The 12,886-nt window shown below is 40.0% G+C and overlaps 1 protein-coding gene across 1 annotated transcript in view; it reads left to right on the plus strand.

The window, feature by feature from the left end:
• Window positions 1–12,886, plus strand: part of RGS5 (regulator of G protein signaling 5) — a 94,117-nt gene that overhangs the window by 61,485 nt on the left and 19,746 nt on the right. Inside the window, exon 3 of the mRNA XM_072648769.1 lies at window positions 12,041–12,102. Within this exon, the coding sequence (XP_072504870.1) occupies window positions 12,041–12,102 (62 nt within the window). The remainder of the gene's footprint in view (window positions 1–12,040; window positions 12,103–12,886) is intronic.

The following is a 12,886-nucleotide window of genomic DNA, read 5'->3' on the forward strand; positions in this document are numbered from 1 at the left end:
CCCACTACTTCCTAGGTCCTTCCCGAGTTGTACTCCTACTGATTTGTAGGAAATTTTTCTTTAACTCAAGCCTAAATCTGTCTCTAACCAACTTCTACCTGCTACTGGAGTGTAGGATGTGTCCAGAAAAGACTACAACATCTGGTGTGAGGGCTGTAGAGCCTTTTTCAGGGCTGCTTTCCACCTTTTTAGTCCACCTGATCCACCTAACTCTCACCTGTGGCTCTAAGAAGCTGTAGCAAACTCAGTGGCCACATCCCAGAAAAAGACTTATAGGAGACAAGCTAAACCAGGCTCAGGGTAACAGAGGGGGTCTCTAAACCATCAGTGAGTTAGTTAAGTGTCTACCCCAAGCATGGAAAGATTTCCCCTGGTGGAATGAGCAGAGGAGAACTATTTGCTTCAATGGTCATGAATGCAGCTAAAGCAGGGTGTGTGGAGTGCTTAGAGTTTGGTCACACATCAAAGACGCCAAGATTATCCCCTACATCTTGAGCCATCGCCAGTCATCTTGACTCCATCCCGCCACTGGACGGTGATGACTCCCTAAGAGTGAGGCTAACAGCTTCATGCAATTCTGCCTCATTTAAATCCAATTTATGCATGAATCAAAAGATATCACCCATACCATTTTACCATTTTTAAGCTATCTCAAAGTCCTGTGACACAGGCAAGTGACAAAGCATGATACAATGGGAGCTGTAGTCACATTCCTGCACACAGGTGGCCCCGGCCATAGGGTCATAGTCTCACTGAAATCAGCAGCAGGATTTAGCAGTGCCCTGGGTATCTGAGAAGCCCTTTAAGGATTGCACTGCTCAGCTCATGGTATGAGGAAGGAGCTAGAAAATTGTCCCTAAAAATTGTCTGCTTATCCAGCCCTGACCTGGCTACCATGGCAGGCAGGGATTCCATCCTGAGTCAACACACACACACACACACTCACACACACATACACACACACACGCATGCACGCACGCACATCGTACAAAAATTTCTGCAGAGATGATCACACTCACCATTAGTCCATGGAATATGTGTACACTGATAGACAACACAAAATTCTGTAGACCTGAAAGACAAACAGCTCTTGTTGCAAGAGAATCCAGCACTTATCACATCCAAATAAAAACCCTAAGTGAATCAAGGTTGGCAAATGAAGGCCAGCTTACTGAAATTGGAGCTGGATATATGTTTTTCTGGAATGGTTGTAGAAAAGGGAAACACCATGAAGCTGGTGTAAATTCTGTGATCTGAACTAATCTAGTCTTGAAGCTGGTGTAAATTCTGTGATCTGAACTAATCTAGTCTTGTATACCTATCAAAAGAAGTCAACAACAGACTCGTGACAAGGAGAATGCCACTTGCAGGAAAATGCCATGCTATTCATCATCAGTTTCTATGTTCTCAGCACGACAAACCCTGATGAGGTCAAAGAAAAGGTTTATGAAACCTTGGAGACACTTGTGTGCAATGTGACAAAAGAAGACAAGCTTATATAAAATTCTGTGTAACTTTAATGTTAGAATAGGTTCAGACTGCTAGACATGAAGACTTGTGCATCTCATGACCTTCTCATCACCAACACTGTCTTCCATTTCCCTAAATGCAATGAAACCTCATGGATGCACTCTCACATCAAGCATTGGCATTTAATAGACTGTGATTGTAAGAAGAGGCAGACAAGATGTGAGAGTAACGAAGGCCATGAATGGCAGAGAGGGCTAGATTGATCATAGACTTATCCTCTAGAAGCTAAATATTCTGATTCAACAAAAGCAAAATCCCAAGGCAAAATAACTTCTAGGAGAATTGATATCAACAGTTTATGGCAGCTTCTCTGAACACCAACAGTTTGTTGCTAACTTGGAAGGAAAGTTGAGCCAACACACAGTAGGCAACAGAGGAGCAGAAAAGGAGGGGGCAGGGCTAAATACTTCCATAGTGTTCTCAACAGACCATCATCCATCAATGCTGAAGCCACTGACTGTTTACCTCAGGTTGAAGTCAATCCCTCCCTAGCTGAACCTCCAAATAAAGAACAGGTTTAGAATGCCATTAGACTCATTTCATGTGGCAAAGCACCTGGTGCTGATTCTATTCCAGTGAGATTTACAAGGAGGTTATCCCCTGCCTCCATTGTCCATTTCTATAAAGGAAAAGCAAATGGATTGTCCTATGACAATCATGGGAGTGGTGTCTCTCTCTTAGTCACTGCTGACAAGATTTTTTCCGGAGTCCCCCTTAATGGGCTGATCCTTCACCTAGAAGATGGTCATCTACATGAGAGCCAGTGTGTCTTCAGAAAGGGCTGAGAATTGATTGCTATGGTGTTTGCTTCTTGACAACTCCAGAAGAAATGCCAGGAGAAGAATAGAGGTCTGTACCCAAAGTTTATAGATTTGACCACAGCCTTTGATACTGTCAGTCATGAAGGCTTATGGAAAATTATGTCAAAATTTGGTTGACCAGAGAAGTTCATCAATATTGTATGTCAGCTTTGTGATGGCATGGTTGCCTGGGTTCTGGACAATAGACAATGCTCTCACCTTTCTCTGTCACCAGTGCAATGAAAGAAAGTCTTTGTGATTGCTACCATGTTTTTTATCATTTCTTCAGTCATGTTGTCAAATATCTTCAATGAGGATGAACACAACATCAAGGTCAGCTACCGTACTGATAGTAAATCCTTCTATTTGAAAAGGCTACAAACCAAGATCAAAGTGGAGGGAGTGTTGGTGAATGATTTTTTGTTTGTAGATGATTTTGCACTAAAGGCAGCCTATGAAACTGAGATGCAACAAAGTGTGGGTCAATTCTCTTCAGCTTATGCTAATTTTGGCCTAACAATTAACATGAAGAAGACACGGATGCTCCATCAGTCAGTGCCACAATATCTATATGTGGAATCATTGGTTATAACAGATGGAGTAGTTTTGAATACTGTAGATAAATTCACTTACCTTGGCAGTATACTTTCTAGAGAGGTACACGTTGATAACGAAGTTGTATACTTTCTAGAGTTGTACATTTTGATAATGAGGCTGGTGCACACATTACCAGAACTAGCTCAGTGTTTGGGAGGCTCCAAAGGAAAGTGTGGGAGAAAAGAGGTATTGGACTGTCTACCAAGCTGAAAGTCAACAGAACTGTTGTGCTGTCTTCACCAGGAAACTGCATCACTTTAATTATCTTAGGAAGATTCTGAAGATCACGTGGCAGAATAAGATACCAGAAACTGAGGTCCTTTCTCAAACTAAAGTGCCAAGCATTTAAACTCTACTGCAGAGAGTACAACCACATGTTGTTCATGTGTTGTTGTTCAAATGCCAAATGTATGCTTGCCAAAAAGACTATTTTATGGAGAACTCAAACAGGGCAAGCATTCATATGATGGTCAGAAGAAGCAATACAAGGATGCTTTCAAGGTCTTTCTTTAAGAATTATGAAATTGATTATGTGACATGGGAGAGACACTGGCACAGAACCACTCAGCATTGTGTGCCTTCATCAAGGACGATGTTGTGCTTTGTGAGGAAAGCAGAACTGAAGTAGCTCAAAAGAAATAAGAGATGTGCAAATTTAGAAAATCCATCCAAATGTTCACATGGATTATCTGTGCCTGACTTGTGGTAGAACATTCTGAGCTCATATTGGTCTGATCAGCCACAGTCAGACATATTCTAACTTGACTCTAACATAGTGATATCATTTTGGTCCTCTTAAAGAACAAAGGACAGCCAACCCACTGCTCTCAGTTTGGCCTCAGAGGCCCATCAGAGTAAGGCTGACTTATGATAGTCGTTCAATACTTGAAGACCCCTCTTATGTTCCTCCTGAGCTATCTCTTCTCCAAGGCAAACATTCTCATTTCCTTCAAACCGTTCTTATATGCTATAAGCAGGGGAACTGTCACTATCTTGGTTAACCTCCTCTGGATATTGTAGCTTATCAATGCTCTTCTTAAATTGTACCCAGAACTAAACACAGTACTCCATACATGGTCTGACACAGGTGTAGCATGCCTATCACCTCATTATTCCTAGATGCTATGCCTCTTAATGAAGCCTATGATCACATTAACTTTTGAGGCTGTCATCACACCATCGTATCATATTGAATGATTTTTTTGTCAGACAAATGGTTTCAATTCTGTGTCTAACCCTGCTTCTAACCTTTTACCATTGAAGATCAATACTGTCTCTGCACTTCAGTAGTCTTAGAGATGCCTCAGCCATTGAGAGGTTAAAGTGTACTGGGGGGCATACAACTAAGTATGTGTCAAGAGGTGAGATTTGAACACAAGTCTTTCTGGTTTGGAGGTCAACTCTATTACATAATAGGTGCCTCTCATCCCAAGATTTTCAGATAAACTCTTCTCCTCCATTTTGTCCTTGTGCTTCTGAGTTCTTTAACACAAATATAACATAGTTATCCCTATTACATTTTTGTTAATTACATATTTTTTCAATGAGCATGCATTTTTTCTCTCTCCCATTTTCTTCTTGACCCCACTGGAAAAACAAAAATCCCTTGTAATAAATATCCATATTCAAGTGAAACAAAAATTCCCATAATGGTTATTTTCAAAAATATGTTTCATTATTCATATTTAGTCTATCACCTTTTTATTAAGAGGTAATAATAATACTAATCATATCAGTAGCTAGCATTTATATACACCTACTATGTGGCAGGTACTGTGCAAAGCCCTTTACAAATATAGTTGATCCTCACCATAACCCTAGGAAGTAGGTGCTATTATTATACCCATTTTACAATTGAGGAAACTGAAGTAAATGAGAATTTAGTGACCTGCCTAGGGTCACACAGCTAATGTATATCTGAGGCTGGATTTGAACTCAGTAGGTCTGTGCTCTATCCACTCTATGCATCTGCCTGGGTAGCATTCTTTACTGTACATCCTCTGGAATGGTGCCTGATGATTTCTTGATCAGATTTTTTAAGTTTCTCACACTTTTTCATCTTTGCAATATTATTGTTATATTATAAGTTGATCTCCTGGCTCTGCTCATTTCACTCTGCATCAGTTCATACAAGTCTTCCCAGGTTTCTTTGAAACCATCCTCTTCATCGTTTCTCATAAAACAATAATATTGCATTATATTAGCATCCGATAATTTGTTTAGCCGTTCCACAGCCCATGTGTACTCTCTTAGTTTTTATGTCTTTGCCACCACTGAAAAAAGAGCTTCTATAAATATTTTGACACATATTGGACCTTTGCCTTTCTGTGATCTCTTTGTATCTTCAGTGTAAAAAATTATAAAGCTGCCTCAATTCAATCTCCCAAATTTACATTGGTTCAATCTAAATTTGATAAGACAGCTCTCTCTTAGAAATCCCCATCCTTTCTTTTTGGGTTCCTAGACTGGAAGAATATTTACAATAAGGAAAAAAAAACATCTAGATTACATTATCTGTAAATGAAGATTATTTTAGGAGGCAACCTGGAGAGGAAGACTAGAGAAGCAGTGTGACTATAAGACTAGGAGTAGGAAGATTGGGGGTTCTCATCCCATTTCCATCAGTATCCACCCCTCTTGTCTAGAATGCCCTCTCTCTCTGCTTCTTAGAATCTCTGACTTCCTTTAATGTTCTGCACAAATACCAGGTCTTTCCCAAACTCTCCTTATTTCTCCTCCCCAACCAGTGACCTCCCTATATGACTACTTTCCATCTATTCTGTTTTTATCTTTTTTTAATCTTTTCCTTACAGATTTATGTATATGCTGTCTACACAATTAGGATATAAACGGCTGTAGAGGTTTTTTGACTTTTCTTTGTTCTTAGCACAGTGTCTAGCACATAGTAAGCTCTTAATCAATGCTTATTAATTGACTTTAATTGATTTTGGACCTCAATTTCTTTATTTGTAAAATAAAGGCCTGAATTAGACTATTCTAAGGTCCCTTGTATTTCTAAAATTCAATAAACCTCTGAGTCTCCTACCTAAAGACTCTGAATAAGGTTTGAAAACATAGGCTTCTCTCTCTACCTACCCATATATGAAAGAGAATCCAATACTTATAGAACCTGGTAAATTTCTTTTGTCCAAATAGCCATCAATTTCATGTAGAATTGAAGACTTAGGGTAAGAAGAAACAGGCTAGTATTTTTATCTTTTTTTTCATCAACCTAAGTGGTTATTTCCATTCTCCTCCTTTTATTTCTTCAAAGTGATCCTAGCCACAGGAAGGGAGATATAATTGAGTTTTCTGCATTTATAAAAGAGAAGCTCATCACTGCAGAGTGGCCATTGGATTATAAAAGCCATATTTCATAGCTGAGACTGTAGCAGCAGTAGACCATAACCTCCCATCTGAAAGTAAACAAAGAGACAGTTATTGATCTGTTAGACCCTACTTTTAAAAAGTTAAATAAAATATCATGCTTCCTGCTTTGATATTTGCCAGTAGACTATGCATAACCCTGAACTATTTCATTGAATCTTGGCCTAAATACAGGAAGAAAGGGCCTGGTTTATAAGCAAACCAAAACCATAGGACTACTTGTCCACTTCTAATTGTTTATGTGTCCCCTTTTTTCCCCTTTGCCTCTCCTCTGCCCCAGTCTCTTCTGGGAGTTTGAATTGTTTTGAAAAATACCACTTATCCCCAGAAGACATTTATATGACTCATAATCATGTTCCCTAAGGGGAACTGATGTTATAAGCCTTTTCCACTCTTAAACTCCCACTCAAATCTTTCTCCTCATTCCATTACTGTTAGCAATTGACTTCATTCCCTAATTATTGAGAAGGATTGGGATGTAGTTTCCTCCTCTACACCTTGAAATGTCTTCCTATAGTTACCCTATCTTCTCATTTCCTTAGTTCTCACTGGATACTTGTCTTTTCCCTTGGAGGCTTAACCCCTTCACCTACACCTTTGATCCTACCCCCTTCTATCTCTTCTGAAACTTTGCTCCATCAGTTACCCCATCACCTTATATCTTCAGTCTATTGCCATTGATTCCTTTCTCTTTGGAGACAAACATACTCAGGTCTTCCCTATACTAGACACTTTCCTTTGATTCTCAAACGATTTGTCTTGAAATATGACTTCTGTTACTTAGGAGCAAAAATCTAAAGTTTAGAAGGGATATAGTTCAATTCTTTCATTTTACAGATGAAGAAACTGCATCCTTCCTAGATTAAGTGATCCACTTGAGGTCACTCAGGTGGTCACACACCCAGGATTTTAAATCAAAACCTGTGACTTCACATGCAGCACTTTTTTTTTTGAACCATGATGCCTTTCTTTCTGACCTTGGGCAAATGGCTTATTCTTTCTCATCCTTAGTTTCTTTATCAGTAAAATGAGAGAGTTGGATTAAATGACCTTTCAGGTCCCTTCCAACTTCTGACAGTGCCTGATACATAATAGGCATTAAGTAAATGCTTATTCCTTTCTTTTTCCCTTCCCTTTCCATCTCACTTCCACATTTGCTGTCTAATTCCTCTTTTTCAAGGTCATAATAGTCTCAGGAAGGGTCCCTCTTGACCCAAAGCATAAGTACCTCATAAAACTAATTATAAAGATAGTGCTTCCATTCCGAGTTCTAATGACAGGCCATTGAGACAGATTTTGATGGGGATTGGGGTGAAACAGTGTTTTTCTAACTGCCTTAAATTATACCACATGAAGCACATATACATATTTCAACAATTACCTTGAAAGATAAGGTCTATTTTGTGGGTTAAGGAAAAGAATAAAAGGGAGTGGGGAATCAGAAATGGAACCTTAAGAGTTGAAGGGGCCTTACAGACCATCCTGTCAACTTTACAGGAAACTCTTCTCTTAGTTGTTTCTTGTGGAGAAGCCATTGAAAGACCTAACTTAGACATTCCCAGGAGAACCAAACGGATTATCATGAAGGATGTAAAAGTAGAACATGGTTAGCGGACTTTGTGAATTAAACAGAACAAGGCCTAGATAACTCATTCTTCTTTGGAAATGGAGACAAGAATCACCAGAAAATGAAATTATGAATGTTTCTATAATGGTGCCATCATCTAAGTTCATAACACAAGCATTTAAGGAATTCTTTGCATGCTTTATGAGTTGTTTTAGAGTTCAGATTCTTCCCTTTATCCCTCTTTGAAAATGTTTTATTTTGTTTTTACCTTTCACTACACTAGAATACCTACCAGAAGGTTGATAAGGATAGGAGGAGAATATGAGATTGAAATCACTAATCAAGCATGCTTCACAAAAAGAGAAAAGTCCCATAATGATTCATTTTCTCTGCCCAGAATGGCCTCCCCTTTTCTCTGTGCTTAATCAAACTTACCTTTTCCTCCAAGACCCAACTCAAGTATTACTACCTTCAAGTTTCCCTTGACCCTTCTAGTCATATCCCTTCTCTATGCCAGTATTACTGAGTGCCAGCAACTTGATCAGTGGACAGTTAGGTGGTACAGTGGATAGAATGCCAGGTCTAGAATCAGGAAGGCTCATCTTCCTAAGTTCAAATCTGGCCTCAGACACTTATTAGCTGTGTGACCCTGGGTAAGTCACTTCACCCCATTTGTATCAGTTTCCTCATCTATAAAATAAGCTAGAGAAAGAAATGGGAAACCACTCCAGTATCTTTGCCAAGAAAACCCCAAATGGGATTGCAAAGCATCAGATACAACTGAACAACAAAAATTTGATCAGTGCTAATCATCAAAAAAGTTGAGGATGCAAAGAAGTATAACACGATCCCTGCACTAATGGATATTCCTGGGTAGTTGAAGAAACAAGTGGAGAAAAATATAAATTTGATATAAGACATACTCATTTCATATTTTTCACAGAAGCTAGATGGGTACTGGCCAAGTTATTGGTGCTGAAGAATATTTGTTGACTAATGAATTGGTTGCAAGTGGTTGCAATCACTGAGAGGGAGCAGGGAGAGAACAAAATGTGCCAATGAACGAAATGCACGTCAATTTTTCAATCTTGTCTTTTGGGTTTTTTGGCAATAGCTCTGGCAAATGCCTTGATGGAGTCCATTGAGATGATGAGCAAACATAAGGTTCTGGGATTACCTGTGAATTTCATTTACCCAAGCCATCCCTAGAAGAATTAAATGACTATCAGTAAAATGTGTTTCTTTTACCTTTTGTTTATTCACTTTATCACCATTGGCATTCCTGATCAGTCACTTTCCCCCATCTTCCACATACCTTCTCCATCCTATCTACAACTTCGAGAATTAGAGTCTGCCATGACCTTTAAAACCAGGGTGTTTACTGGTCACTTTGATCTGTATCTCTTTTATTTCCAAAGCCTTGCCTTAATGAAGGGATTGGAGTTAAGGGAATTGAGACAAAATGAACTTGGGTATTTTCTGGGCTGGTAATCAGAATGCTGGGTCTCATGTAGTGGGAGATGCATCCCGCTTGACTTTGTGTCTTCGAATCAATCTGAGCTAATTTAAACCCCAGGCAGACTCTGCAGATGTCCCTTTCAGGGATTTAATTTTGGCTGTGATGCGCTACCATTATTGACCATTAGCCTAGTTTTCAAAAGCCCATTAGAGACAAATTGGATATGGTAACACACTCCAGCCCAGTGTCCCTCCTCATGTGATAGCTCTTTAATGATACCCCTTACTATTAACTGGAGGGGAAAGGAAGACAGTGAATACACTTCTATATGGAGAGAATATTCACAGAGTTAAGCACTCTGGGGCTTGAAGGGAACTCAATGAGTTTGCTTGTCCATTTCTCTGCCTACAGGCAGGGGGACTTCGATTGCTTTGTTACAAAATTTTAATGAATCCTCCTACCTCGGATAACCTAATAATTCAGCCATCAAATATTTGTTGTGTACCCATTTATAAGCACTATATTTTGCCCTGATATGTGTGTGTGTGTATATATATGTGTATGTATATGTGTATATGTATGAATGTTATGTGTGTATGTGTATATATGTACACATATATAAATACATGTGTGTATGCAGGTATACATGTGTGTATGCATATATATACATATACACATACATTTTTTGCAGACCTTGAAGTGCTATATAAATGTTAGCTTTTATTATTTGACACCTGGTCTAAATCCTGGTGAACCCCATCCCAACCTGAGGGAGCTCTTAGGGCTGCTCATTCACCTTTGGTGTCCACCTGGCACTCAGTCTCACCCATGGTTCCAAGAAGCTGAGAAGTTGTAGGGACCACACCCTAGTAAGCCATCTAGGCAGATGGGCTAACCCAGGTTGAGGGTAACTCAGTGGCTCTAAATCCAGTGGTGAGTTGGGGCAGGGGAACCTACCCAAGCATGTGACAACTTCCCCTGGTGGAATGAGATGATTAGAACAATTAGTTCCAATGGCCATAAAGGAGGTTGAAGCAGGTGTTGTGGAGTGCTTAGAGCTTGGTCAGACATGTAACACACCAACATCATCCATGCATCCCAGGCCATTGCCAGTTGTCTTGACTTTTATCAAGTGTTATAGTTAACATTTCTATTAATCCTGACAATAACCCTGTAAGGTAGGGGCTATTATTATCTATTCTCATTTTACAGATAAGGAAACTGAGGCAAACAAAAGTGAAGTGACTTGCCCAGGACCTCAGAACAGTAAATGAGATAGGATTTGAACTCAGGTCTTCCTGATCCCTGGCCTGGTTCTCCATCTAGTTGCCCCTCAATAGAGGCAATTATACAGAAAATTTAGGCAAGGCATCTCTAAATCATTCCAATGAATCAGGTCATAGGAAACTCATTGCCCCTGTTATCCTGATCTTTGATTAGAAAGCCGAAGGAGGGAAAGGAAGGGAGAAAGGAAGGAAAAAGGACAAAGAAAGGAAAGAGAGCAATTAAGGGAGGAAGGAAAATAAGAAGAATCTCTAAAGATTGGAGTTCAGATCTTCCCTACTCCAGGCCTGAAACTCTATCTACTGTGCCATCAGCTTCTGGCCTCAACAAAACTGAGACCTGGGAAAAACCCTAGCTTAAAGGGACCAATGTTTCCCACTGCATCCAGGGCCATCTCCTGTCATCCTGCATATCTTGACAATGGATCCAGATGACTTCCGAGTTGAGAGTGAGACTGGTGACTTTGCACAGCTCTGCTTCATTTAAATCCTATTTATTTACAAGTCATGGTATCACCTCCCTGATGTCATGGTCCTCTTGGAGAAAATATATAGAGCCAAGGATTCAAACACAGGTCTTACGTAACTCAGTGCTTATCCTACCACTCCAGGTACAGTTAGGATGATTATAAGACTAGAGGCATCTCTTCTGATGCATCCAAATAGGGTGGCAATGATTATGGGTTTTCAGTGCTCCCCCAATGGAATGCAATCATTCCACTTGTCAAGTTCCACCAAGCTGGGAAGCTTTAAGTGGCAGACTTGTTGTTCAAGGGCCAGGAGATCATTACCAGGAGACTGGCTTTCAGGGATGATCCCTTTTGTGGAAGAGATGCAACCTTCACTGGTGGAGGTAGCACCTGCTCTGATGAAACAAGTAAGGAAGGAGAGGCAAAATCAGAGGTTTGGTTCTCAGAGCAGGACAATTGGGTGAAGCTGTGTCCATTAGGTGCTGGCTTTATGGAGAGCATGTCAAGTTTAGGTGGGATACAGTGAGCCCTGAGTTCACATTCCACCTCTGTCCAGTACTAGCTGTGTGGCCTCAACAAATCAGTTGACTTTTCTTGGCCTCAGTTTTTCCTTCAGTGAAATGAGCAAGTTGCAATGTCCCTTCCATCTTTAATGTATAATTTTATGTTAGAGACTATGGAGAGATACAAATGCAGTTTCCCAAGGCTCCAGGGAAGAGTTCTTAAACTGGGCCAGTCATGTCACAAAGAGGTACCAGGATGGCCAGGGGAGGCCCTGCAGGAACATTAGCACAAAATCAATTCTACAACTGGAAGAACAAGTATCTCCCATATTCTGTTGATTTGGGGGTTCCAGAAGAGACCCCTTGATTGATCAACACTGCATACTTAGGTGTAACTCTCCACTTATGGTCTTCACTGATTTCCTTCTCTTCCTTTGACTTTAGGCCTTCACCAGAAGAGGCTTTACAGTGGCGTGATTCCCTGGAGAAGCTGCTTCAGAACAACTGTAAGTCTTGACTGCTATTACTACTGGACCTAGAGTGAGCAGAATCCTAGTTCAAATCTTGACTTAAATATTTACTAGCAGTGTGACCTTGGATAAGTCAATTAATCTCTGCATGCCTTGCTTTCCTTATCTGTAAAATGGAGATAATGTTACTACCTACCTCTAAGGGTTATTGTCAGGATAAAATGAGATAACACGCAAAGTGCTTTGAAAATCTTCTATTGCTATGTAAATGTTAGTTGTAATTATTATTGTTATAGTTTCTCAGTCATCTGACTTTTTTTATGCTTTTCTTGGCAAAGATACTGGACAAATTTGACATTTCCTTCTCCAGCTCATTTTACAGTTGGGGAAACTGAGGGTTAAGTAACTTACCCAAGGTCACACAGCTAGTAAGTGTCCAAGGCCAGAATTATTATTTGAGTTCTTATCATCATCCTTGCTAAGAAGTCAAGGAATTGGAAGGAATCTTCATAGTCAGAATCTAATCCTCCTCATGCTGTAGAAAAGGGAACTGAGTTTTAAGTAATTCAGTTGGGCAAGATTACACAGTGAGGTGATGAGACAGCAATTCCAAGTCTCTGGCACTCTACTGTGGATCAGACTCCATTGCTCCAGGTCTAACTCAATCCCCCAGCCTGATCTGTGAGCTCATCCTTGACCATAGGTACCATTCCCTTCCCCGCTCTTCTGTCTGCTTTTTGCCATGTTTTTTCTTCATCTAGTACCTTGGCTCTTTATGGAATAATTTTGGGAGCAGAACAAAACCACTACATTGAATTAG

The sequence above is a fragment of the Notamacropus eugenii genome, chromosome 2 (assembly GCF_028372415.1).
Source record: "Notamacropus eugenii isolate mMacEug1 chromosome 2, mMacEug1.pri_v2, whole genome shotgun sequence".
NCBI lineage: Eukaryota > Metazoa > Chordata > Mammalia > Diprotodontia > Macropodidae > Notamacropus > Notamacropus eugenii.